Source organism: Uloborus diversus, unplaced genomic scaffold, assembly GCF_026930045.1.
Source record: "Uloborus diversus isolate 005 unplaced genomic scaffold, Udiv.v.3.1 scaffold_16, whole genome shotgun sequence".
Taxonomy (NCBI): Eukaryota; Metazoa; Arthropoda; class Arachnida; order Araneae; family Uloboridae; genus Uloborus; species Uloborus diversus.
This window is the reverse complement of record NW_026558307.1, coordinates 879,905-906,774: the sequence shown is the minus strand read 5'-3', so window position 1 is coordinate 906,774 and position 26,870 is coordinate 879,905. Positions and strand designations below refer to the sequence as shown.

General features: G+C 32.2%; 1 protein-coding gene across 1 annotated transcript; it reads right to left on the bottom strand.

The window, feature by feature from the left end:
• On the bottom strand, positions 1-26,870 carry LOC129233086 (low-density lipoprotein receptor-related protein 2-like). The gene is made up of 20 exons (XM_054867151.1): positions 26,765-26,870; positions 26,099-26,392; positions 24,892-25,005; positions 23,851-23,970; positions 21,233-21,364; positions 19,024-19,149; positions 18,731-18,933; positions 17,554-17,738; positions 16,413-16,641; positions 16,170-16,317; positions 14,410-14,544; positions 13,197-13,381; positions 12,024-12,176; positions 10,601-10,701; positions 10,313-10,487; positions 7,530-7,749; positions 6,993-7,217; positions 6,395-6,577; positions 5,152-5,459; positions 1-282 (listed from the first exon to the last, which is right to left on the bottom strand). Exons 1-20 carry the CDS (start codon positions 26,868-26,870, stop codon positions 1-3), a joined length of 3,624 nt encoding a protein of 1,207 aa, XP_054723126.1.

The window sequence follows — 26,870 nt, the reverse complement described above, 5'->3', positions numbered from 1 at the left end:
TCACGTCCCCATCACCCGCCGCAACAAAACGACTCGCGGCAGGCGGGCCGATGGCATCCGAGGGGCGTGCGTCGTCCGGGGCGGCGAAGTCCAGGTCGACGGCATCCATGTTGATTTCCTCCTGTGGCTCCAAGGAGGAGGTGGAGGAGGATGAGGAAGAGGGCCGCCGTCCGTGGTGTGCCGTCTGGGGGATTGCCGATGAGGAGGGAGAAGACCGGCGCCATGTGTGGGGTTTCGGAAGGGCGTCCACGGTCGGAGAGGAGGGGGCATCCAGGGCATCATCTGTGGAAGAGAAAGAAAATCATCAGAATTCAGTTTCCACGACAGCTGAGCTGTCAGGCTGGGGGGGGGGGGGGATTTTGGTGGTCACTGGTGTTATTTTTAACTCAAATTATTGAGCAATCACGATTGCTTATTGTTCTCACTTGACTGTTTTGGTGTCCCATCATTTTATTTTCCCCACCGCCTCCCTCCGCACCATCACCGTCGACCGGCTCCTCCCGATGCTGCTCCTCTTGCGAAAGCCGTCTCCGGGTTGCCTCCATTTTCTACACACAAGCGCATACATACACAACTACACACACACACACGTATACACACAGACACTTACACACACATACACACAGACACTTACACATAAACACACACATACACATACAGACAACTACCCACCCACTCATGCCTGCACACATACACACATAAAAACATACACACATACATGCATACATACAGACACCTACAAATACACACAAAAACATACACACAACTACCAACACACTCATGCCTGCACACAGACACAAACACATATGCCTACACACAGATATGCATATCCCCCCCCCCCCCCGACATGCACACATATTCATACACACAACTACTCACCACACGTATGACTGCACACAGACACAAACACACATGCCTACACACACATACACATACCCCTACACACAACACACATACCCCCCCCCCACACACACAAACACACACGCCTACATACACACACTCGTGATTGCGAAAAACATAATTTGAATTCAACATGTCAAAATTCAAATTATTACATTTCCCTTGATTTCAGTTCTAAAAATACGACACCAGTATAAATGGATAGTCTGATGCCGGAGTGAACCATCATTCGTAAAGTTTGTCAGTGAGATTAATGTAGAAAAATACACATAAAACACATTTGTATTTTTTAATTTAATTCCGTCTACAATTCATTTATTTTGTATGTGTAAATGTGTGTATGCAACTGGCAACAAAACTTAAATTATTAAAGTTAAAAAATAAATAAAAATTTAAAAACATAAAATACAAAAGTGGAGCTAAAAAATAAAAAAGGAAAAGAGGGTTGAGGAAAATTTAAGCAGGGGGCTGATTTTACGCTATTGAACTTGCAGGGGGGGGGCGTTACCCCTGTGAGTTGCTATTTAAATGAAAGGTGGTGGTAGTTTTAAAGCTAATAGGAATATCTTTCCATATTAATTATTTCTGAAGTGATTGGGTAGTAATTAATACAGGGTTCATACACACTTTTTTAAAACAAAAGTAAGGCCTTATAAGGACTTGTATAGACCAAAACATAAGGATCTCTGAATAAAATTCAGTAAATTGGTGCACATATTGTTAAATTCAATCTATTAGACGATAATGAACAATATAGAACATAAAAGATACAACAAAAATAACAAAAATCCCTAAAAATGTGACATAATAAAATCAAAGGGGGGGGGGAAATCAAAAACTAGCAATCAGATTAAATATCCCTAATTCTGAACATTTTTCCTTTAATTATACATCCAAGGAATTTATTTCTTTTCTTTTTGAGTTAGTGTTTTCCATAGTTCACATGATTAAATGAGCAAGTTAATGTCCTTTGATTTTTGAGCCTCATCTGCCAAATGATTTGCTTTTGCATCGGTTTCCTTTACGTCTTTTTGGAGAAACATTTTCTTCCTTTTTAAAAATTTACTTCCTCCTCTAAAATGTTTTATTATTTTGTTTTAATCTTTTCCTTTGTTCCTCATTTCTTTGGTCATTTGTACCTCATTAACTGGCCCAGACAATTTAATAAATTCATCAAGGACGCACCGAGAAATTTGGGTTTTAACAGCGATTGATCTGCTATTGCAGTTCAGTTTTCGTATCAGCTTTTTTTTAAACAGACCCATCGTATCAGATTTGGTAGTTGTGGATTCCTAGGGGGGGCAATGGGGGTCACATTGCCCCCCCCCCCCTTCATTCAGCAAGAGTTCCCTGAACGTGGTTTGGGGTTAATAAAATAGAGCACTTGCAACCACTTGACATTCCACCAGCAACCCAACCCTGCTCGGGCCTCTTTGGCATGTCACTGAAGCACTCACCGGTAAAATTTCGTGCACTCAATTTTTAATCTGACTTCATTCAGGTGACAAAGTCAATGCCACACCCTCTGTGAGATGTTTTGGGCTCTTTCTCAGTTCTATGTCCGCCACAAGAAAGTCTGTGTCCATTCATTCACAAGGCAAACTTTGTCCTTCCATCCACTCTCTAATCCCAAGATTGCTGTTAATCCATTCAATGTGCCCAACAAATCTCCTACTTGGTATTGAGTGGTAGATCTCACTGGTGTACTCTCACATGGAAGTACAAGATGGTCAATGAAATCCTCACGAGCCAACATCTTTTGGAGTCTTTGGACAAAACTCCAAACTTTGGACAAACAAGTGCCAAACTCCACTTAGCTACATTAAGCATTCTGGTTCCATTCGTTTTCAACTCCACAATTGCCTACGGGGGAAAAAAATTGAATTCCATCGCTTTCTCCCATTCCCGCTTTCAGCTCGAGATGAGATCTGTGCGATAGATTATTCGCTAGGGCAATCGGAAAGCAGGAGGACGGATGTCCGAATCGGACACTCACGTGTCCGAATGATTGACCGAATAATTTTCATTACGTAAGGGAAGAAGTGTTTTTCGACTGCCTGTTCATTTTCGACAGCATTCATGTTGACGTCATGGAGTCTGCGGGGGGAGGTTTAGGTTTATCATAGGTACTAAAATATTTCCGCCACACCGTTTCTACAAGCAAAAGGGCTCTTTCCATCATTTCATCCCATTATTTTCCCTTTTTGGACACCTTCTAAAATTCAGAACCATCAAAATGAGTGCAGCCATAAGTAACGAAATGACCGGTCGAGAAGTTAAAAAAAAAACTTTCGTACAGTTAAAAAAATAAAGAAATGTTACTGAAACTAAAGAAATGTTGCTTGACAAAGCTGAAACTAAATCCACCCCTCCTCCCCTTAAACAAAAAAAAAAAAAACAATTTTAATGTAGAAGCAGTTTTCAAGAAATCTGCTTGATAAAAATTCTAAGTGCGATTCGCTTAAGTTACGTCAATACATGGTCCCAATAGATGGCCCTGATGCTTAAAGGGCCTCGATAATTCACGACTCTTCCGTGTCAAACGGATGCAGCTCATGCTGCCACCAATCAATGTCAACATTTCAAAGTTTATTTTTGATTGGACGCCAAGAGGCGCTGAGCAGAACCCCTGCATCCACCAATCAATGGCAACAAAAAGGAAACGGGGGTTCCCTTGTAGCGCCCTCTTTGTCGCCATGAGTTTCAGAGACTGTCACGGCCAATGAGAATTAAGTGGGGACATGGTCGATACCATCCTCTAAGGCGGAAACTCACTTTATTTTCATATTTTTAAAGCCGGCTGGGAAGAAACATCAGTCCAATAAAAGAAAACACGCCACTTTTTGTTCTGCTATTCAAAACCAGTTACAGGGATGAGAGTGGTCAGAGAGCAAAAAGGAGGAAATCCAAAAAAATTTCGTAAAAGGGAGATGATATCCAAAAAAAATTTCGTGAAAGCGATGATATCCAAAACTGCATCAATAGAACCTGAAAGCCAGGATATTCAAAAACTCAACAAAAATGGCTAATTTTCCAGTTGTAAAGGTAATACGTATTTAATTAAGTATGAGTAATAATTTTGTACAATTTGCTGCATTGTACCATTTCTTTGCAAGAGTGTTGATTCTTAAATAAATCTAAATTTTGAAAAAGAGGCAACAATTTCTAACCCTTGAGTCCTTGAACATAAGGTTGGGGGAGCCAGTGGTCAATCTTGGCTGCATCACACAATAGTGTCATCTTTTCATATTTTTTAGAGAAATACATTTTTTTTCATTAAAAACATTTGAGTTTATAGTGTTAAACGAGTGAGAACATAAATTTTAAAATTAGATCTGTTTGTAAAGTAAAAATTTACAACAGAGAGAAAAATCTAAAATTTCTTTATGTGGTAGAACATACTTTTCATAGTAAGAATTGAAAATATATAAATATATATGTATATAAACGATTGCTTATCTTTTTCCTTGCATTTGAACCCAAAATTTGTTTTTGAAAACCATTGATTTTCAAACATAATCCCGAACATGAAATCAGGTATATAACTGCTGATTGACTAATAGTTTCATAATAAAGGAGAAGATAGGGAAGGTTTTGGTAATTGGGAAATTGGCGATTTTCATCTATTGGCGTCAAGTTTTTGGCATCAGTGCCTGTGCCAGAATGCTTTTCTTTTGCATATGCATACATAGAGTAGCAAAGTATCCATGTGCCTAGAGTTACCATGCAGTAATAGGGTTACCAAAATGAAATTATTGACACCAAAAATTTGATGACCATGCCAATTTACCAATTATCAAAATATCTCCATCAGACAATTTGGAGCAATTTTGCTTTTGAATATTGTCCATACACAAGTCATACAATGACTTTATTGCATTTTGCAATGAATTTTTATGCTAAATTAAGTTTTCTGTTAGACACCTGTTTCTGTCATCAGTATTTCTTTCAGATCTCCTTTCCTCTAACTGAAGTTATCAAACATGGCAAAAATTTGCACTAATAATCAAATGTTTTGAAATTGGAAACTTTCAATGGCGCTTGTTTGTTGGCATATCAATTTGTTTACGTTTAAATTGTTGCCATTAAAAAATAAGTAATAAGCTCAAATAATGTGTCATTGGAGAAATTCATACATAGATTGTATTTATAAATTATTTTTTTAAGCAAAACTTCAACTTGATCTGTAACAGACTAAACCATTATTATATATTTCTCAAAAAAAAAAAAAAAAACTGGAAAAGTACATACTTGTATAGCATCTTCCTTTGAATCCACCCAATACACGTCATGAGTTTCAATGTCAATTGCAAGGTCTCTGGGACTGCTGATTCCAGTGACCACAATGGGAATGCGATTCGTTCCATCCAAGTATGCCTTTTCAATCTTTGGATACTGGCCATAATCAATCCAGTACAAGAATTTCTTTATTGGATTTACAGCTATCTCTCTGGGTGAATCTGTGGTGGTTTTAAGAAGCACCATTCTTTTTGAACCATCAAGCCATGCCACTTCAATATAGGTCTCATGAGGGAAGACATTAGTGAAATACAAGTTACCTGTGGAATAAACAAAGATTCTCAAATAAAAAAAGTTAAAAAAAGACAATAAAATCATTTCAGACAAATGACAACATTTTATTTTATTTATTTTTATTTTTTTTTTTTTGTTTAAGGAGTAATAAAAAAAATAATGAGATTAGTCAAAATAAATAATAAAAATATTTTGTATTAAATCTTAGAAAATAAACTTTTTTTTCCCTTTTGGTAAATAAGAGGTAAACAATATTCATCTCTACATGTTAGATTTAGCTTAGTACTCCAATTGCTGTTGTGCTCTCACCATTAACAAGGAATTTAAAAAATAACAATAATAATGATCAAACTATTAGGTGTTAGATGTAACATGAATTATTATCATTGAAATTTTTTTGGAGTTTCAGCATTAGGTTCTTTTTTGTTGTTCTTAATGATTACTATTAGGTGTTATTTATATTAAATATTAAGAAAATTATCAAAAGTAGATTAAACTTCCTTTAATAAAAAATTTAATAATTCCCTCCCCCCCCCCCCCCCAATTCTTTTTTAATGCTAAGAGGCTCTATCCTCTGCTAGATGCCAGTAACCAAACTAAGAACTTCTGGTCGGCTTAAATTTAATTTACTTTTTGAAAATTTTAATTTTACTTTTAATCTACCAACATTTTGGGGTCTCCTGGATGCAGGCGCACCACAGACATCTTTTCAAAAGTTCTTTGACTCTACTTTTTTTAATGTACAGAGATTACTTTAGTTATAAATTATGAGGAAAATACAGCAAACTTGAAATGAAATTAAAATGTTTATAGTGTCCTGGTTTTTTTTTTTTTTTTTTTTTTTTTGGCAACAGTTGGGTTTAATAGCATTATTGACAGGAACAAATATATTCAAAATGATTATTTTACCACCTACTGAAAATTAAATTAATTGTAAAAATAAACATTAGTATTGTGTTACCAGCAACCCAATCAACTGCCAATCCTCTGACGCCATTGCTTCCAATGCCATCCGAGATGATGTGCTGAAGGTCAGTTCCATCAGGTTTGATGCGATAAATGCCATTCTTTTCACCTTGATTGAATTCCACCCAGTATATGTCATTTTCAGCATAGTGGATGTCCAAGTGAAGGATGTTATGACCTGTAACAAAAGTTTTATTTAAGATTTGAAAAAATATTTAAAATATGACTTGAGAACGGCTAACTTTCAAAATTACCAAATAAAGAATTTCCATTCGAATAAAAAGAAATACAATGCATATAATTGAATATAATGACTTAATTAAAGAAATAGCACAAATACATGAAGGATGTTAGTTATCAAATCTCTTCCATGGTATTCCGCAGACATTTTTACAAAAAGAATCAAAAATTTCAAAAAATTCAACTTGATGATCTTTCTTTTTGTACTTTAACTAGATTAAATTTATTCAAGTGCCAATATACAGGTAAATATTTGACAAATAATGGATGAATAGAGTTGTATTTATTTTCATTGTTTTCAAGTTTCTCAAAGTAAAACTGTTTCCAAAAATTACCAAAAAAAAAGTTCTTACCTGTTCCAGATATAGGAACCATGGGCTCACTATGATCCTCTAAACTGAATCCTCGAGCCTTCTCAAGTTCAGAAATAATGGCAAAAGATTGGTATGCCTTACATTCTGTTTCCCCGTTAGATTGAAAGCCAGTACCACACAAACATCTTCGTCTGTTATTTGCAAGGGGAATACACAGCTGCTGGCAGCCACCATTGTTTTTATTGCATTCATGATTGTCAGAAGCTAAAAAAAAAGTTACATACATAAAATTTAAAAATATATAATCTACGATTACTTTTTGTACTTATAGTTTCAGAATTTGTTTAAAAAACTCATTAATGACATTAACGTAGTTGATACCAATGTACTAACCTGCAGTTAAGGCATGAAAAATTTAGCATGTCTCCTTTAAAATAGGATTCTAATGTATATAAACTGCTACCATAAAACTACACTTAAAAATTGTTTGTTGCTTGGCAACAAACAACCTTTATGTGTGCTTGTGCCAATATGTATTGATAGCACCTGATGGAAACAATAATAATATTTACTTACATGGTCGCTTACTGTACACTTTCATTGTGATTAATCCAGCAGCATTGTCCTCTAAGATGACAGGATTGTTTCCATCTGGCAGGGTCACTTGAACTATGTTCTCATAGAGCGAATCCAAATAGTACAATCGATTGTTACGCACAGTAAGACCTTGCGGTTTGGCGACTCCTGTTGTAACAATGCTTTTCTTATCTTTCCCGTCAGTGGATGTACTGAATATCTAAAAATAATGAAGCAATTATTAATTTAAAAATGTATAATGTGAAAAATTAACAGTATCTGTTATATTTTATTTTTTAAAATATTATACAATCATTAATACTTCTCTTTTAGCAAGACTCATCAATAAATTTTATTCTGTCAATAAAAGCCTTGTTGACTTTAAATAATCATATTTATTTGTTTACAACTGTGATCTCTTTAGTAATACAAGCATGAAAACAAGTTTAAAACAAATAAGGTATCACAAAATTAAAGCTAACAAATAAGTGAAGCATATTGATCTAAACCTGTGATTTCAGATATTTGAATAAAGTGGAACAATTTAACAGTAAGATTTTAAAAAAATTATTGACAATAAAAGATCATAGTTCAGGTATGAAATGATAAGAACTACAATAGAAAAAGCACTAAATAACTAGTTAAAATTAATAGGAAAGCAAAATGGCAGCTTGAGAATGAAAATGCATGTTTATATAGTTGGCATTGTCATTCCACATTAGGTGATCCATTAGTTCTGGATCTTTTTGATTAGAATATACCTAACAGAAGTCATTTCTATTTCAAAATCATTTAAAACGCTCTAAATAACTCCTCTTAAAAAATGTTCTACCCATGAAGAAATAAACTCTCTTGAGGTAAAAACTCTCCTGATCAGAGCCAGATGGTAAAAATTGATTTAAGAAAAATATCTCCTTCCTTCACTCTAGCAGGGGACAAATTCGGATAGAATTACTATTCATTTTTTTTTCTCACTCAACCAAAAACAAAAAAAGTTTGTCCATTAAATAACCAGAGATGCCACTCTCTTATTCAAGCTTTCAGTAGAAGTTTAAAAAATTTTCAGTAGTTTTCAGTGCTTATCAGTAGTTAACAATGCCCGACAAACGCTAACACAAAAGTCGAAAGTCAAACATATAGCGACGTCGAAAATTAAAAGGTTATATGTATCATACCAAGTAAACTTGTTCATCAAGATTATAAGAGGAAATACGGAATTAAATACACACTGGATAATAATTTGAATTTCTTCACTGCTTAATGCAAGTATGATTTCCTTTTTGTATCAAGAGCATTCATGAATCTAATATTAAATACTATGAATCCACTTAAATAATTTTGTGTGCTATGGCAGAAAAGCTTAAAGCAATTTTCAAAATATTTATTCATATGTACAGAACTAATAACAAAAGTTAATATAAATTTTTTAAATGACATACCTTTTTCACATGAGGATGACTGTTACTTATATACAGCTTATTTTAAAACACATTTAAAGCAAAGTCTTTAAAGGAAAAAAAAAGATGAAATAATTGAACTTTTTAATCTGAGTCCATGAATTCTAGAAATCTGTTGCAAGCCAAACAGAAGATAGTTAAACATGCTGTGCTGACTAATTCCTCCTTCGGTTGTTTTTTTTTTCCAACAAAAATCATTCTTAAAAATTTAAACAACTTGAAGAAAAAAGAAAAAAAAGTCCGGGAACATTTCCTTAAACAGCTGTTTAGAATGGTCTGCAGTAGCAATGGGCAAATTATGCTCAATCAAAAAACGAGTGAAAAGACACTCTGCTTTGATGACTTCCAAGTTTTCATCTTTTTTTCTGAAGAAAGTGGAGACTTCTCTAGTGTTCTGCACCGCCTTGGAGTTTTCAACATGCGACTTCGCTGAAACGTGCCGCCGACAATCGTCGCGGCCGCCGTGCGCCAAACTGAAGTTTTTTGTACAAATCGTACAAAACGCCATATTTTCCGATATTATAAATTTTTCCAAGCAAGGAAACTCATTGGTATAAACGTCTGTGAATTTCTGACAACTTTTTTTTTTAGCCCGACTCTCGGGAAGAGGGGACGTCGATCGAGTGTTTCCATCCATTAAAGAAAATAAACAAATCAGAGAAAAGAAACACCAGAGACTAAAAACACACGTGCGAAGCAAGGAGCAAGCGAACGAACAGGGTTGCTGCAAATATCACCCAACGTGGTGGGGAGAATTTCCGGTTAGAACCGGATTCTTTTGCTTTCTACCGTCGCCATTTCTCCATCTCCCATTGTCTGCGACTGCAGACTTCCATAATCGTCAGTACTCGCTCGCTTTGGCGATCGCCATTTTTTTTTTCATCGCATTTAGCGTTTGTTGATGTCACAAAAATTTTCCGTAGAAAAAAGGGCCTTTTCCGTAATTCGTAGTTAACTTACTTTTTAAATTTTTTTCCGTAGTAACTACGGATAATCCGTAGCGATCGGCATATCTGAATAACTAATTAAATATCTTTTCCATATGCAGCACTCAACAGCATGAAAAATATTTTCTTGATTACATAAGTAATAATTTCTTTCACTTGTAAATCTTAAAAGCTGGGTTTATTATTACTGATTTTAAGATTGCAAATACAGAGATGAAAGAAAACTTCTTTGAACTGCTGAGCTTTGTCAAAAGCTCGACGCTTTCTGCAATTGAAAATAAGGTCCCTTGCAACCCCAAAACACGTGTACGCAACCCTCTTGTAATTTTATGCTTTAATAATGATGATACAGGAAAGGTTTAAATATGAAACGACTTACTCCTCCATCATATCTCTGACTCCAATAAAGTCTTTTATTAAACAAATCTATAGTCAGTGCTTCTAAATTGTTGAGCCCATCTTTCAGCAGAGTGCGAGAATTATTACCGTCCATATTTACTGCTGCAATCTTCATGGGAACACCTACACCGCCTTCATCCAACCAAAATAATGTCCTGGAAAGAGTTTAAAATACAATTTTAGTCAGAGAAAACGCTTTTCTGGTTATTTTCAAACAGTACACCTGGTTACAATTGCAATAAGGCAGAACATAAAAAATTTTATTTACCCGCCTTCAGGATCTAATACCACAGCTTTTGGCTTAGCAACACCAAATTCTGTACCATCATTGCTCAAAATAACTCGACGGAAATCTTGTTCACCATCAACCTATAAAAAGAAAATTAGTTATCTTCTTATTTATTCATTTACTACTTATTTACTTAGTTTTATCTTTGTTTTAGAATTTGAGTTAAATGAAACATTTTCTTATGCATAAAAGAAAGCACATGTACATATTAACATTTACAGTTTACACTGTGTTACAACATAAATCTATTGCAACTTCCTTGCCTTTAATTATTGTACAAACTTAGATCTTATCAAAAAAAACACATATTAAATTTTTTTTCTTATTACTTATTGCTTTAATAGCTATATAGCTTCCTCCATAACCATTCACAGTGAATGACTTCTCTCTTCCCTCATACAAAGGCAACTGTATTACTTGTCAATCCACATTTCTCTGTGTATAAAAAGGATCTCTGATTTTACTCCACAAAATTATTTCAAACTTCACCACTCCCAACATGGGGCTAAAATATTGCTTCACTCAGTCTGATTCACCTCATTACTTGTGAATCAGTGCCTTAGTCCATTTGGTGAAAAATATACAGTAATTTCCGTTTGTTTAGAAGGTCTGTGAACAAAATTTCAGCTCACCGGCTGAGTTTGCTGAATGAAGCGAGATTAAGTTACCTGGAGATCAAATTGGACTTGAAAAACATACCAGTTAACTGTAATTAACTCAATCCCCACAGTACAGAAGTTATCACAAGAAAATCTGCAATCATGTACAACTAGTTTTAAATAAAAATTTCCCATTTTCTTTTTAAAAAAAAATTATCAGCAAACAGCTCATTTATTTCCATGTGCAAATAAATATTTTTTATTAACCATATATTACCACACACTTTGGGAAGATTAAAAGAACTGAAGTAAAAACTTATTTTTAGCAAGATAAATAGTCAGAATTGGTATATTGGTTTCAGATGTAACAGTTTGCTGAATTTAAACAGGGGGAGGGGAGGGGGTCATGGTGCAGAGTGTGGCATTGCAATTTGAAGGATGAGCACTCCTGATTTTAAGATGCATTATCTCTGAACTATTTTCCAACTCCCTCCTCCTTATACAACAACAGAATATGTGTTAACAACCATGCATGTAACTTTCATTTTATAAATGTTTTATACAAAATAAAATTTTTTGCTCACAAATTCGCATGACAATTATACTCCCACTTCTTTTTTTTCTGAGCAATTTTACTTCCTTTCTTTCTCTCTCTTTTTTTTTTACAAGGCTTGTGAAGTTCAAATTAAAATGCCAAGGTTTAATCCAGTAGTGCTCTACTTAATAATATATTTGAAAACAAAATCAACAATAATTTTTAAAAAACTCATAATCCAACCTGGCAAGCTCATTATTGCACTTACTTTAACAACTTCAAAATTTGACGATTTTCGATTCCCAATATAAATGTTTCTTCCGATCCAGTCAAATGCCAGAACATAGGGAGCCCCAACAAAGCCATCTGCAAGAAACTTGGTTTGATTTCCTCCACTTAATGATACTCTGTATATTGTTCCCTGAAAATGTATACATGTGATTAAATTAAGAACAAAGCATTTACTTATAATTATTCTAACACATGTGAATGTAAGCTTGCATTGACAAAAGTGTGCGCTGAAAGTTTAAGTTCAATAAAAACAGATTTACAGGGCTGGATCTGTGTACCCGCAGGCACCGCAGTGTGGGGGAGGGAGAGGTGTCCATGCTCTTAAGGGCCCAAGGAATTGAAAAAAAAAAAACTTGCACTAAGACTTATTAACGTTACAACGATACATGGCTGGCCTCTGGGCAGGGGCCCAACAGAATTTTTGCAGGGGGGCCCAAAAGTTATAGATCCGGGCCTGCAGATTTAACTTAAATTCAGTGTATTCACAAAAAAAAAAAGAGTAATATATTCCATAAACTTGTGTCAGTAAGTTCCTATTCTTCGTGCTTGCAACTAGTAAAAAGTAGCACATTTAATATTAGTAGCCAGAACACTTCTTTGCCATGAAATGTTGAATATGAATGGGGAATTATACATGATAGCAGAAAAAATAAAAAACAAATAAAAAATTATTAAAATTTTGTTTTAAGGTCATATTTGGCGATTATTGTGTGACCTTTCCATACGCTTTGCTTTAACCTGACTGGTTTGGAATAGCAAGAGTGAAACCCTCGTTTCAGTTTTGAAGTTCAAATATAAAGGCATTACTTTACATGTATTCTTTTAGAATGACCCTCAGGAAATAATCTACTTAAACTGTTTTAAAAAATAAGTAGGTAGTCCAAGAGACAAAAAAATTTAGGAATCTTTTTTACAGCTATATTTTAATTGTTCATTAATACCTGATTAATGGTTCTTCAAGTCGCAAATCATAATTTTGAAGTAAAGCATTTTTAATAGTTTACTGTCAATACCTCATCAAATCATTAAACAAAATGACAGTGGCTATTTTGAAATGTAATAAATGTGTTAAATGTTTAAGCTTTTTGCATTTATGAAACAGATAAATGAAGACAGAATTAATGATAAAATAAAATTTAAAAATACTTGCATTCTCTTTGTCATCTTCTTCCAATTGAATGTAGTAGATGTGTCCTTTTTTCTTGTCATAGTCAAAATCATAGCCATTTTCTATGCTAATCACTGGTGTAAAATAGCCAGTCATTTTGTCACCAAGAGTCAAACTCATGTCCACCAACTGTGTGGTTCTCATTACCATTAGATATGGAGTATCAACTGCAATACAAAATATTTTGAATGAAGAACTTTTTCCTTCATGCGGTGCAAATTTGATGGTTACAATAAATTGGCAACAAACAAATAATGAACGGTCCTGCATGAAACAACAAGGGGAAAAGTCAGACATAAATATTTTATCATAATTTAATTGAGCTCGGCGGTCATATACTAGTCGGACAACTTTGTGTGTTAGGCCATCCAAGAGTGTTTTGATTTCAAATGAATAGTTCAATTTTGATGTCTGATGTTCTTTTTTGATCTTTGTCAGATAACAAGAAAGCAATATATTCAGTAAGTTACCACTCTATAGCCAGGGCTAAGGCAGAAATATATGATGCACACTGCCAGCTCAGTCAATTCCAGCCGCGGACTGCAGTTTCGTGCTTCATCTGCCCGGCATAGGATGTGAATGAGCTGGAGGTGGAAAACGTCTTAAGGAAGCCTAGAGTGCCAAACAAACTGGTAGTTAATGTACAATTAGCACAGACCAGACGAGTGACCGAAGCAATGCTTCGGTTCAACTCAAAAATTGAAGGCAAGGCATGGTATATTCAATAAGTTGCTTCCTTAAGAGGTTTTTCACCTCCAGCTCAGTCACTCCTATGCCGGGCTGATGAGTGCTAATAAGCACGAAACTGCAGTCCTCGGCTGGAAATGACTGAGCTGGCGGTGTATTTCATGTAAGAAGAAAGCATAATTTACATGCTATTAAATTGTCACACATATTAATAAAAGATATTACAAACTAAATATAATACTAAATGAAAAAAATACAAAGAAAAATAAATCTATAGAAATATAGAATTAAAAAAATGCACGGAAACAATATTATTAAAAATAATTTTTAACTCCTCCCCAAGTGAAGTAATAGATTTCATGTTGTTGCAAAAATGTTAAACAACCAAAGTATGTTAAGTTTCTTCCACTTTATACTTTTATTTTTTAAAGCAAACATGGACACAACAAATAAGATCAAATAATCAGGTTTTATCAGGGAAATACATACTTAAGAAATGTGTACTTACCAGGAACACAATTTCCTTCTGCTGTTTTTGTATCTCTACCAAAGCCAGGAGGACATTTGCACGTGTAACCAGTAGAATGAGATGGCGAAAGTGGACACAAATGACTGCAAGTTGCATTTTCACATGGATTTATGGCTATAAGAGAGAGCAAAATCATTTTTTTTTTAAAAACATAAATGGTTAATTCATTACAGTTGCTTCTGTTGTGCTAAAAAAAAATTTCACTTAAATAAAATAATTTACATTTATATTGCATGCACAACAGACATTGAGTACAGTTAGTACACAAATATGCAAATTTCCTTCATACAAACTATAGAAAGTCTTTCTTTCATGTATTATTCAAGATTCGCAAAGTATAGAAGTGACAAGCAAAAATAGAAAAATTAATTATTATCAAAGGTATTTTGACTTTTTTATGTTTAAACTTATGTAACGTCAAGAACAGGGGTTTCCTTTTTTTTTTTTTTTTGACTTGTGGTAACCTTTGAAGAATAACAATTTTCCCACTGCATCTATATCTATCTCTATTATATGCCGATATATTGATACTATAGGCACTTTTGGCATCCCCCCCCCCATCTCTTCTTACAGTACCCTAGGTCTGGCACCCAGTTTGGTAACCCTGGTCCAGAAATTTTAGAAGCTCGTACTACAAAAATACTGTAGAACAGGGCAATATATATAACTGCAAGTTTTACTTTAGAAAACTATATTGCATTGACCAAAAATTTAAAAATAATTAACACAAGAACCTCTTTCCTTTGTGCACTACTTCACTTTCTTCAAAGTCTAAATCAATATCTAATTCAATTGCTTCAAATTCTAAATCATAGTCGAATCCAATTTCTTCACATTCTTTCGCCCCCCCCCCCTCACAAAAAAAAAACACTTCAGATGAATTGAACCTAATACCTTTATTAAAATAAAATTAGCTAAACATTAAAGGTTTGATTTCCAGTAGCACAAATTGTACAATAACATCAACACAATATAAAAAAAAGACATCTCAATATTAATTTATGTGTTGTTAAGGCAAACAAATAGTCAGCTATCATCTATAAAATTATTAGTAATTATTTTGGAGTGAGTTGTGATTCTAAATCTAAATTCTTACTCATGGTAAGAAAAAGACTAAGTGTATTTCACCTCATAGTTTTTTTTTTTTTTTTATTAAATGCAATTTTGAATGTAAGCCATAAAACAAGTGCAAATTCTCCATGTATATTTCCAAATAAATGTCTGTTTTATTCATAAATTTTCAATTCCTATCTTTTTTATTATTTTATAAGCTTAGGGGGTATTTTTATGGGGGGGGGGAGTTCCAAAACATAATTATTTGCAGAAAACTAAACATCACTGAAACAAGCAACTCACAAACTTATTCAATTTTGCCTCTCCACCCCTCCCCCAACATTTATCACTCCATTTTGCTTTACCTATTATTTTACATAATACAAAAAAAAAAAAAAAAATCATAAAATTAATCCCAGTTTTTAAAAATAATTAGAAAAAGATTAATTAAGATTTTTTTATTTCAAAAATTAAAATTCAGACAAAATGATATAAATATTGTACATAAATACTAAAAAGACTTGTCTTAACAATAAGTTTGTTATGATCTACATCTTACAGAAAAAAAAAAACCAAGAGCAAGACAGGACAACTTTTTTCACTATATATAACAGGAATTCTAAAAAAATGAACTAAATTGTTTCACTGCGTAGCTTACATAGTGGTTGGAGAATGGGATGACTAACATGAATGCCAAGAGGTTGGCTGACTAGATGTGATACCAGTCTGATTTGTTCCTTTGAATTTATGACATGACAGTAATCTGTTGAGTTGTCTATCCGTCCAGTACAAGGTGTCTTCGAAAACAGTGAGAGAATGAGGGTGAAGAAGATACTATAAAAGAAACCAAAACAAAGATCAATATTTTGTTACTGACAATAAAATGTGTGTCATCGTTGGAAAATTAATATGAGTTTTTGATTACATACATGATTTCTGGCTAAGACTTGATGACGCCCAGATCCATCATAGTTGCAAAAATCGATGTAGTCCAATTTACTATCTGCAAAATATACACGTTTGTTTGGAATATCGATGGTGAGTCCATTTGGCCAAAATATTTTTGTGTGCACTATTACTTTCCTGAGCGTTCCATCCATTCCACAACTTTCAAGCCTTGGGTTTTCACCCCAATCTGTCCAAAACATTATACGTGCCCTGAAATTTATAACACCGAATCATTATTGTGGGGAAAAGAGATGATTGTACAAGCAAACAATACACTAAACATATTCAGTAATGTCAAGAAATTTTGAATAAAAAACAAGGTACAAAGGGGGCGGGAGGAGGGCGGGGGCAACTAATATGCTGGGCAATATATAAAAAAAAAACATGAATAACACTTTCTGAAGAAAGTTGGAAACTAGAACATTTTTTCCAATTCGATTTTTTAACTTAACAGTAAAGAAATAAAAATTGACACATTTTAATATAATTTTACATTGTCTAATTGATATACAAAGACATTTTATATAGTCAATTATTTACAGTAAAAAGCTTGACGGCACCAAAAGTGCAGGAAATACCAAACTCCCCAATTTGAATTTTTCGTATAGATGATTGATTGTAAAAAAAAAAAAAAAAGTGGGATAAGGCGTAATATATATATATATATATATATATATATATATATATATATATATATATATATATATATATATATATATATATAAAGCAAAGTTTTATTAATACTAATTCAGAGGAAAAGCAACTATTTGCAAAAATTGTAACAGCAAAAACAAAATCTTCTAACATACACATATGGAAATCGAATATTTTTGATTGCAACAAGTTTACTACATTTCATTTTCCTTCTTTGTCAAATGTAATTTCCAAAAGAAAAAAAAAGATTTTAGAATTTTCTCTGAATGCAGTGGGTACACAACGGGCCCTTAATTTTTTTTTCTTTAAAAGCAAGGGCATTAACATTTTTATATTACATTTAGTTATTTTTACGTTATATTTAGTCAAAATAACTGATGCTCATACTGCATTTCCTGAAACACCAAAATATTAATTTATGCTTTTGTAAATTACACAATGTTTTTAAAAAATGAATAGACTATTTACCCTTCACTTGGATCGATCGAAAGTCCTCTAGGTTGGCTTATATTTTCATTTAACAAAACCATGTGATGTTCTCCATTCAAAGTTGAAACATCTACAGTCTTTAGACGAGAGTCTACCCAGTAGAGATTTTTTCCTATCCAATCTACAGCAAGTCCTTCAACAAGATCCAAACCACTTCCAACAACCTAGTGAAGAATTACATGAAAGACAATATTGCTTTCATTTTCATACTTAATTGTTTCATTTTACTTTATTACTCATTGATTTGAAAATAATTGACTTTTGAAACAAAAACCTAAAATGACAGGCTATTAGACATTAAAACTAACTTCACGCTTATCTCAATCATCCCTAAGGGACAACATAAAGGAACTGGAAGTATAACGAAAAAATCATAAATTTAAGACTAAATCTGGTAGGATTGGACAATGTGAACATGCAAAAATCAGTATATGTCTTCTAACATTAAGTGTACTGGTATCTCAGCTGTTGAAATGCATTCAAGATTTTTTAGTGAAGATATATGAAAGAAATTGAAGTTTTGTTTTACAATATTCAATGCTTATTGCAAAAGTAAATAAAAATCTAACTAGGAGGTTTAAAAAAAGCTACACTATCTTCAAGCCCTGATGAGAGGTCACAAGAGGTTACTCTGACCTCCTCTCCCCCCCCCCCCCCAAAAAAAAAAGAATTTTTATTAAGCGAACTTTGACTGACGATTTGTAAGATTTGGTGACAGTATTGCAAAATTGCAAGGTTTTATTTTTATTTTTTTAATGAATTTTGAAATGATGTCTAATGACTCTCATCTTAGTATGTTTCTTTGTTTGTATTTTATCACTAAATAAAATTCAGTTTCATTCCTCCTCTCAAAACTTCTGAGTTTGGGGCACCTTGTTAAGAGGTTTGAAACTGTTTAAGGGTTATTCCACAGTATTTGGCTGATAAATATCCTGTAAATAACACTAAATTTCGAAATATTTACATTTTTCTCACTGTAAAAATACAAATGAGAATTAAAAATAATACATATACCTATTATCTGTTTTTCTTACTGAAAAGATTCTAAACATATAAGTTTTTCACTTATAAAATTTAGCTTTATGTACGGGACATTTTAACAGCTAAATACTGTGGAGTGACCCTTAAACTGCTGTTGCATAATTTTTATTCTTACCACTTCAGGATCTCCTCCCTTCTTCAAACGAAATATTTTCTTAAGCACCATGTCAGACCAGTAAATAGTGCCAGTGGCCATTTCTGAAGCTGTAGCAACCACGTTCTCAACTCTCACAAGGACTCTTTCCAGTGTGGTGGTATTTAAGTTAGCAACCAATATAGAGCGTCGATTCGAAATAACCAGATATGCACTGCTCCAATCTGAAATAAAAGTTTCATGTGATGAAAAATCAAGACTTTTTTTTCAGATTAAGCTCCGGGAGTATACAATGTTGAAGAATACAAACTTACTTAAAGCTTTGCAACTATGCCGATCACCGGTAAGAATATAACCATCCTGACATTGGCATTTGAATGAACCTTTTGTATTTATACACTCTTGACTGCAAAGTCCAGGCATTGCACATTCATCAAAATCTGAAGATAAAAATCAATTATAATATTTTAATTTATAGGCAACAAGTTTTCAGCAAGTGAAGTAATTCTACTATGTTTCAATGTTATATCAAGTGAAGTTTCATACTTGCAACTCTTCAATATTTTTTTTTTAAATGAAAGGAAGAAAAATATCTCAGTAATGATATGGAGAATTCTAATTTTTCAGAAATAGGGCTAAAGAACATATCTATATTGCATCCACAGAAAAGATAGAATAAATATAAAGAAAGAAATATGCCAATCAGTGGTGACGACCCAGTGTTTGGCGTCAACATCAACAAATCAGTGCCAAGCAGACGGCAAATATTGGCTTGAGTTTTTTCTTAAAGAGAAAGTTTCAAAAATGGCAACTTTCTGGCAACCCATTATTCACTTTCATTCTATCTTGCCACCAAACAGAGCATATATTTATGAAATATTTTCCAAATGTCACATTTCCTTCTGTCTTGAGAAAAAATGGCAAAACTTACAGCAGAATATAAATCATGCATCAATACAAAATATTTACTCATTAAATTTTTATTTCATGAAATTTGTTTTTGAGTGAAAAATGATTTTTTAGTTTTTTGTCCAAAATGAAAGAAAATTAAAATGTCAAGAATGATAGCATTACGAGGATCTTATTTTTGACAAAATAAATTGATGAAATTACCCTTTGATTTAATGAAATTCATATTCCGAAGGAAAAATATTTTAAAGAAATAAATTCAGGATAGAAAAAAAGATCATTAAACTATAATCTTCTCAGGGAGGAATGAAAATGAAAAAAATGAGAAAGGGAAGATAAGATCAAAATAAACTCTGTTCTCTAAAAGATAACAATCGAAATGTCTGGTGTTAGAAATATAATACAATTACTGAAGAGAAAAAATAAAGAATATACATTGAGCTAAAAAGTGGATTAATTCAGCACTAAAATTTTTCCAAGAAAGAAAATATTCTTTAAAAACAAAATAGATATTACAAAAGTTAAAAATCCTCCATTGCATCACTTGATACTAAAAGCTTTTCTTATGGAACTGTAATAATATTAATAAATAATTACTTTTCACTTTTTACTTCTTTCTATTGCAGGGATCATATGCATTTTATTACATCATAATTGCTGCTTTCATAGCGTTTTTCTGGATTATATAGCTATTTCTATTTCTCTTTTTAATTTAACAAATTATTACAAATAGTCCTACCCTAATTTTCTTTCGGGTTCGCCTTTTGGCTTAAAATTTATGAAGCTATGAATTATTATATTAGGGCAATACAACAGAGCAAAATTTATAATTAAGATACAACAGCTTACCTACACATGTTTTCGTATCATTCAACACTTTTCCAGGGGTACAGGTGCAAATTGGACCAGGGGGAGTTTCGGAACAATTATGAGTGCAGCCCATATTTTTTGAAGATTAAGTTTTCACAGCTATGAAACAAAGTATGATTTAAATTGAAACATTAAGTGATTTTGCAAAGATATCAACACAACATAATTCTGCAATGTTTTGCAGCTAAGTGAAACATTAAGAACATCACAACGTACTAACAATAATTATTTCTTGAAAGAAATTACATCTGGTTATGGCTTAAATTGGCTATGTAAGGAAGAAAAATTAAGTAACTTTTTCACTTTTGATTTTCAAGAAATAAGTGCTTAAGAACATTCTAAAAAAGGGGAGGGAGGGGGGTCTTAAAAAATCAGGCATTTGAGGGTTAGGTAAAGAATATTATTTGTTTCCTGAACATTGCTCATTAAAAAAAAAAAATTACAATAGATTATTTATAAGCAAAACACATAGATATAGAGATTTTTTAAAATTTATCTTTATAGTTTTTTTTTCTAAATAAAGAACAGGTTAAGCAGCTTAACAGAAAAAAATTCAAAAAGTTTAATTTAGTATTTTAAAATAAAGATCTTCAATTGATTTTTATTTTTATTTTTTAAGTCCATATTCTTTAAAGAGTGAAAATGTTTCAAGTCTTCAACATTTTTTTCAGGTTTCTATGAAATGAGAGTAAATTTCAAGTCTTAAAACTGACTCAACACTGGAAAATAAAATTTTATTCTTACTACATCCAGGACCTTCATCAGCATCATTCGGACAATCTGAAGTTTGATCGCAAACCTTAGTCAAGGGTATACAATGACCCGTAACCTCGGGGCAAGCCCATTTGCCACTTGGACAGCTTTCAGGGGCTGGACCTATTTCAGAAATAAAGAACCACTTTATCAAACATTTTCAAACTTAATATAACCATCTGTTCTATGCCATAAAGGTAACAGACAGAGTAAGAAAAAGTTGTTGCTGTTTTTACTTAAATGATATAAAAGTGGAAACAAACCATGCAAGATTTCTGTGTGCTTAATGCTACTGCAAACATTTAAATTAAAATAAAACTAAGTAAAACTTTTTACCACATGCATGTCTATGATCCTCATCTGATCCATCACCACAATCATCAGCACCATCACATATCCAGGATTTGAAGACACATTTTGTGTTATTGCATTTAAAATGATTTAGCAGGCATTCAATTTCACCTAGATTTTAGGGAAAAAAAAATTCAAAGTTATCATCAACTAACTCTAAAATCAAGTGTTGATGGATAATCTTCTTAATTTTTATCATATTACTACAAATGAATACATATACAATCCATAAACAATAATTATTTCTGTATGATCATGCAGTACATTTTTTGAATCATGTTGCAGAATTAAAACAGTTTTAAAAATTTCTGACTTAGAAACAACTTTTAAAAGAGTTTTTAAACATGCATGCATTACCTTTCAGACACATTGACGACTCAACACTCAACATTGTATCACTACTGATAGCTTTGGAAATTCTCCCCCTCCACTCCCCCCCCCCCCTCCAAACAATTTCCAGTTAAGGATAGCAATTAATTTCCACTAAAACTTTTTACCTGTAAACACTAGAAAAAATGTTTCCAGAAAACATAAAAATTACAGCATGCAAATCTTTACTGAAGCAACAAGTCTGTTGCTTGAATACTCCTTATTTTATAATTAACCATTGTATGTTTACTTTAATTTTATTTATGTATTTACTTTCTTAAAATAGACAGATTCAGTAAGGCAACCAAGGTAAGCACTCTCAAAAAAATACCCTGAAAAACTTCAGCAGGAATCCAATACATCCAAGATAATATTAGAATAACTTTAAACAAAAGGAAAAAAAGAAAAGATATCAGTAAAAAATATTAAAACATGCTTACGGCAATTCTGCTCATCTGAAGCATCTTGGCAGTCTGATACACCATCGCAATGATAACTCTCATGTATACACTGCTTTTGGTTTGCACACTGAAACTGAGTAGATGTACAAGATATTGGGGGACAACTCTGCTCATCAGCTTGATCGAAACAATCGTTGTCTCCATCGCAAACCCAGCTTTGAGGTATGCAGTGACCAGACCCAGTACAAGTAAACTGATAGTAAGCACAAGTTTTTTCAGCTGAAACATAAAACACATAGTCATAACAAAGAAATTTGGAATGTTTTCACACATTATTAGGTGAACGCACAGGACAATGTCATGAGAAATAAACTTGGCTAAGCTTTGAAATTAAAATATCATATAAATAATGATCAAGCAATAAAAATAGACGATTAAGCAAAAAGCTGAACATTTCACCATTTCTCAAAATATTTCTTTTACAGACAATCTAAATACTTTACTTTTAATAAAGTTAGTTTTTTTCATTTTCTTTTCTTTTTAAAGCCTCTTATGCTTGCCATGTAAGCAAAGATTTTATGAATAATTCCATATCAAAATATAATAAAAGTTGCATAAACCTTGTTTCTCAACTCTGTAATTTTTATTATACAACATAAAATAGAAACAATATAAAGTTTATATGTCTTGGTTACTTATTATTGATACTTATGCATCTCTAAATCAAATCACTCAATTTTTAGATATTTCTTATTTTATGAAATAGAATTAAAATAATAATAATAATAATAATAATAATAATAATAATGAAATTTTGAAAATGCTTTTTACTTATAATGCTTTTTGCTCTCATTAATTTATGCTTCAAACTTATCTTTTAATGGCAGGTTAAAGTGAGATCCTAATGGGAAAAAATGAAACACAAACACTTTTTGAATTTATTTAATTAACTTTTTTATCCAGAAGTTTAGTAAGGGTCTATAAGTAAACCAAAACATTATTAAATAATTAGGGTATCTTATTAAACATTTTCAGGGGATAAAGATTCTAATTTTTTTGCAAAAAGAACGAATTTGAAAAAAAAAATATATTGAAACAGCTCAAATAAAAAAAAAATCAAGAGATAATTTTCCGTGCATATAATTTAAAATAGCTTTAATGTATTGCAAACAATAAAATTAGGTATATTTAATGTCATAAATATCATGCAGAATATCATGCTATTTTTCAACTGGTGTTTCATGAAGAACATATAAAGAAAATATAGAATGTATTTAAAGAAAAAAATAAAAAGGCTAAAAAACAGGCTGGTTTTAAAAAAGCTAAACATAATAATAATTACAAATTTCTGCTTGTGACTTTTACATTTTGTAGGAGGAAAAAATACATTTTAAAGATAATCTTTTTTCTCAAATTTAACATTAAAAAGAAAAAAAAATCTAAATAACCAGACTGATTTAGAGACTAATAAATAAAAGGAACACTTACTACAAAAATCTCCTTCATCAGATCCATCACCACAATCATTTTCAGAGTCGCACTTCCAAGACTTAGGAATACACCTCCCATTCTCACATGGGAATTCAGCAGCTTCGCAAGTCACATTAACTACAAAGAGCAAATATTTCACATGTTACAGTAACTACAAAGAGAAAATATTTTACATGTAACATTAACTAAAAAGCAAAAATATCTCACTAGTCACATTTACTACATAATACAAATATAAATTCCTTAAAAATAAAGTTTTCACCTTATTGTAAAATAACAAAAATGCAGTTATGCTAGTTATTAAATAAGAAACAAAATGGTTTATGGAATTTTGAAATTGAAAAACAGACAGCCCTTTAGGACATTATGGTATTTATTTCAAGTCTAGCTTGTATGACTTTTCAAGTAAGACAAATTCTGCATATAATTTTCACATTTTAATATCAGTTACCAGAAACACTTTCTTTTAAGAATAAAAAGAGGCATACTAAAACATTTACATACTCTTGCAATTTTAGAAATATAATTTTTATTTTATCTATAAATATAAAAGATTTTTTAGTGCAAACAATTTGATAAGTAGGTTCTGTACACCTTTTCCGTTTGTACAAGATTGTGATTATCAATACAAGCATAAAATATAAGCATTATGACAAAAATTTTCAGTTTAACTATTTTTTTTTATTCAACTATTTCAAAAATGGGGAAAATTCAATAAATAAATAAATAAATAGAATAAAACTCTTTCTTTTGTACAAATAAAAAGAGATGCAATAGATGAAATAACAATCTCAGAAATTATTACATAACATTATAATTTATCAGTACTGCTCATGAAATAATTTTAAAAAATAGTGATAACTCTATTAAATCTATACTAAGTGTTTCAAGCTGTTTTGAAAGCAAATAACTGGTTTTTAGAGAAAATACAGACGTTTCCAAATGCTAAATCACACAATTATAGTTCATTTTCTGCCTAGGCAAATAAACATTTTCATATGAAAATAATAAACCACCCAACATCAATTGGTAACATACCACATCCCATTTCATCAGAATGGTCTCCACAATCGTTGTCGGAGTCACATCTAAAGGACAGTGGTATACATCGCTCACTACCACAGCCGAATTCACGAGGTCCGCACGTTGTCTCTGTTAAAAAATTAAAGTTCAATTACCGAACAATATTTTTTGAAATACATTGCAAACTTTTGAACATTACATTTAAATGCAAATTGTTTTATAAAAATTAAGTGATTTTATTTTACGCATTTCTATGGAGTAAATTCTTAATGTCATGGAGCAACAAATCAATGTAGCTTGAAAATTTATTTTGCAGTCGATGAGGATAGCATATTTCGTAAAATTTTATGCTATTTCTAATACTTATGAGTATACTGATTTGATAAGTTTACTAACATGAATTAATACTTCCAATTATCTAAGACAAAGCCCAAAACTCAAAAACAGCAATCAGTAGCATGGCGATCAGGAGCTTCCACCAACAATCACCAGCCAGAAAAAGGTTAAAACAGAAGGGAAGAGAGGCTAAAAGGAAGATGTCCATATGCTTACTCTAAATGACACACAGCTAATAGAATCATGTTGTGGAAAAAAAAAAAAAAATCTAAAAATTTGCCAGATCCAGGCATTTTTTAAAAGATTTATATTTTCCTAAATGTTTTTATTGAAAAATAAATAAATAAATAAATAAAAAAACAGGTCAAAATTTTGTAACACTTGAAAATTAGACAAAATATCTTTCACTAAGTGGATAAGTAGCTCAGAGGGCAACTGAAACTTTTCAAGGTACATGTGAAAGATAATAAATCTAAGGTACTTATTGCTCCAGTTAACTTTGTGGTCTGATTAGTATTAATAATAACAGGTTTTTAGTAATGACTAACAATTCATCACACAGATTGAACAATTATTTCTACTTATGATATAATTCATTCCAAACTAGGTAATGTATTGATTTTTGCTAAGTTTTATTGAAATAATATTGTTTCCACAATATTTATTGTACCAGCAGAAGAAAACCAAGACATGCAACTTCAGAAGCTCATAGTGGCAAAAAAGAATTTTTTTTTCTACAACAGTTGCAATAGTAGCATCAAAAATAAGGCCTAACCAAAAAGGGGGGGGGATATATTTAAATGAATAGGTAAATAAACAAAATTTAAAATGCATAGACCATTTCTCTTCTACTTCAACAAATAAAGTACTTAACAATCACACTTACTTGTGCAATTTTGCATTTCATCAGAATTATCCAGGCAATCATCGTCTCCATCACAAACCCATGTCTTAGGTATGCACCTTTGATTGTCACAGGTGAAATCCCAAGAATTAGGACAGGCTTGAACAGGTGGTTCAGCATGTGGATCTGACTGACAGGTTCGATTATCACTGGCAAGACGCTCACCGTATGGACAACCACATTTGACAGCGAGATCCGGTCCTTGGCTGTTGTTGGATGGAACAGGGAAGCAAAACTTTTGGCAATAGCCATTGTTATTCCGGCAAGGATGACGATCTGCAAGTGCAAATTATTAATTGGTTAGAACTGATTAATTAATCAATTCAGCATGAACAAAAATCCTGAAATAGTACTTAATTACAATATAACTACATTCTGTCGCAATTTAAACAAATCTCCTTTTAAAAAAAACATTTAAAAAATGTTAAGGTATAGAAGCATAAAAAATAGTCTCTAGCAAACAAACTCATTTCATCTCACAAACATTCCTTGTATTTTAATAGGAATTTTCTGAAAAGCTCTTTTTTAATTACATTCAAAAGTAGAATACTAAAACGTACTGTCCAAGTACAGAAAGTACTTTTTACAGTCAAAGTACAAAAAACTTACTGTCAAGTTTTCTACAAAAGTAGAAAACTTGAAACTTACTGTCAATTTTTTGATTATCTCGGCTCAATACTTTTATTCCATACAGCCTGCTGCCTTCTTCAACACTTGCAACAATTATTTCTCCAGCGCCGCTCTCTTTATCCAT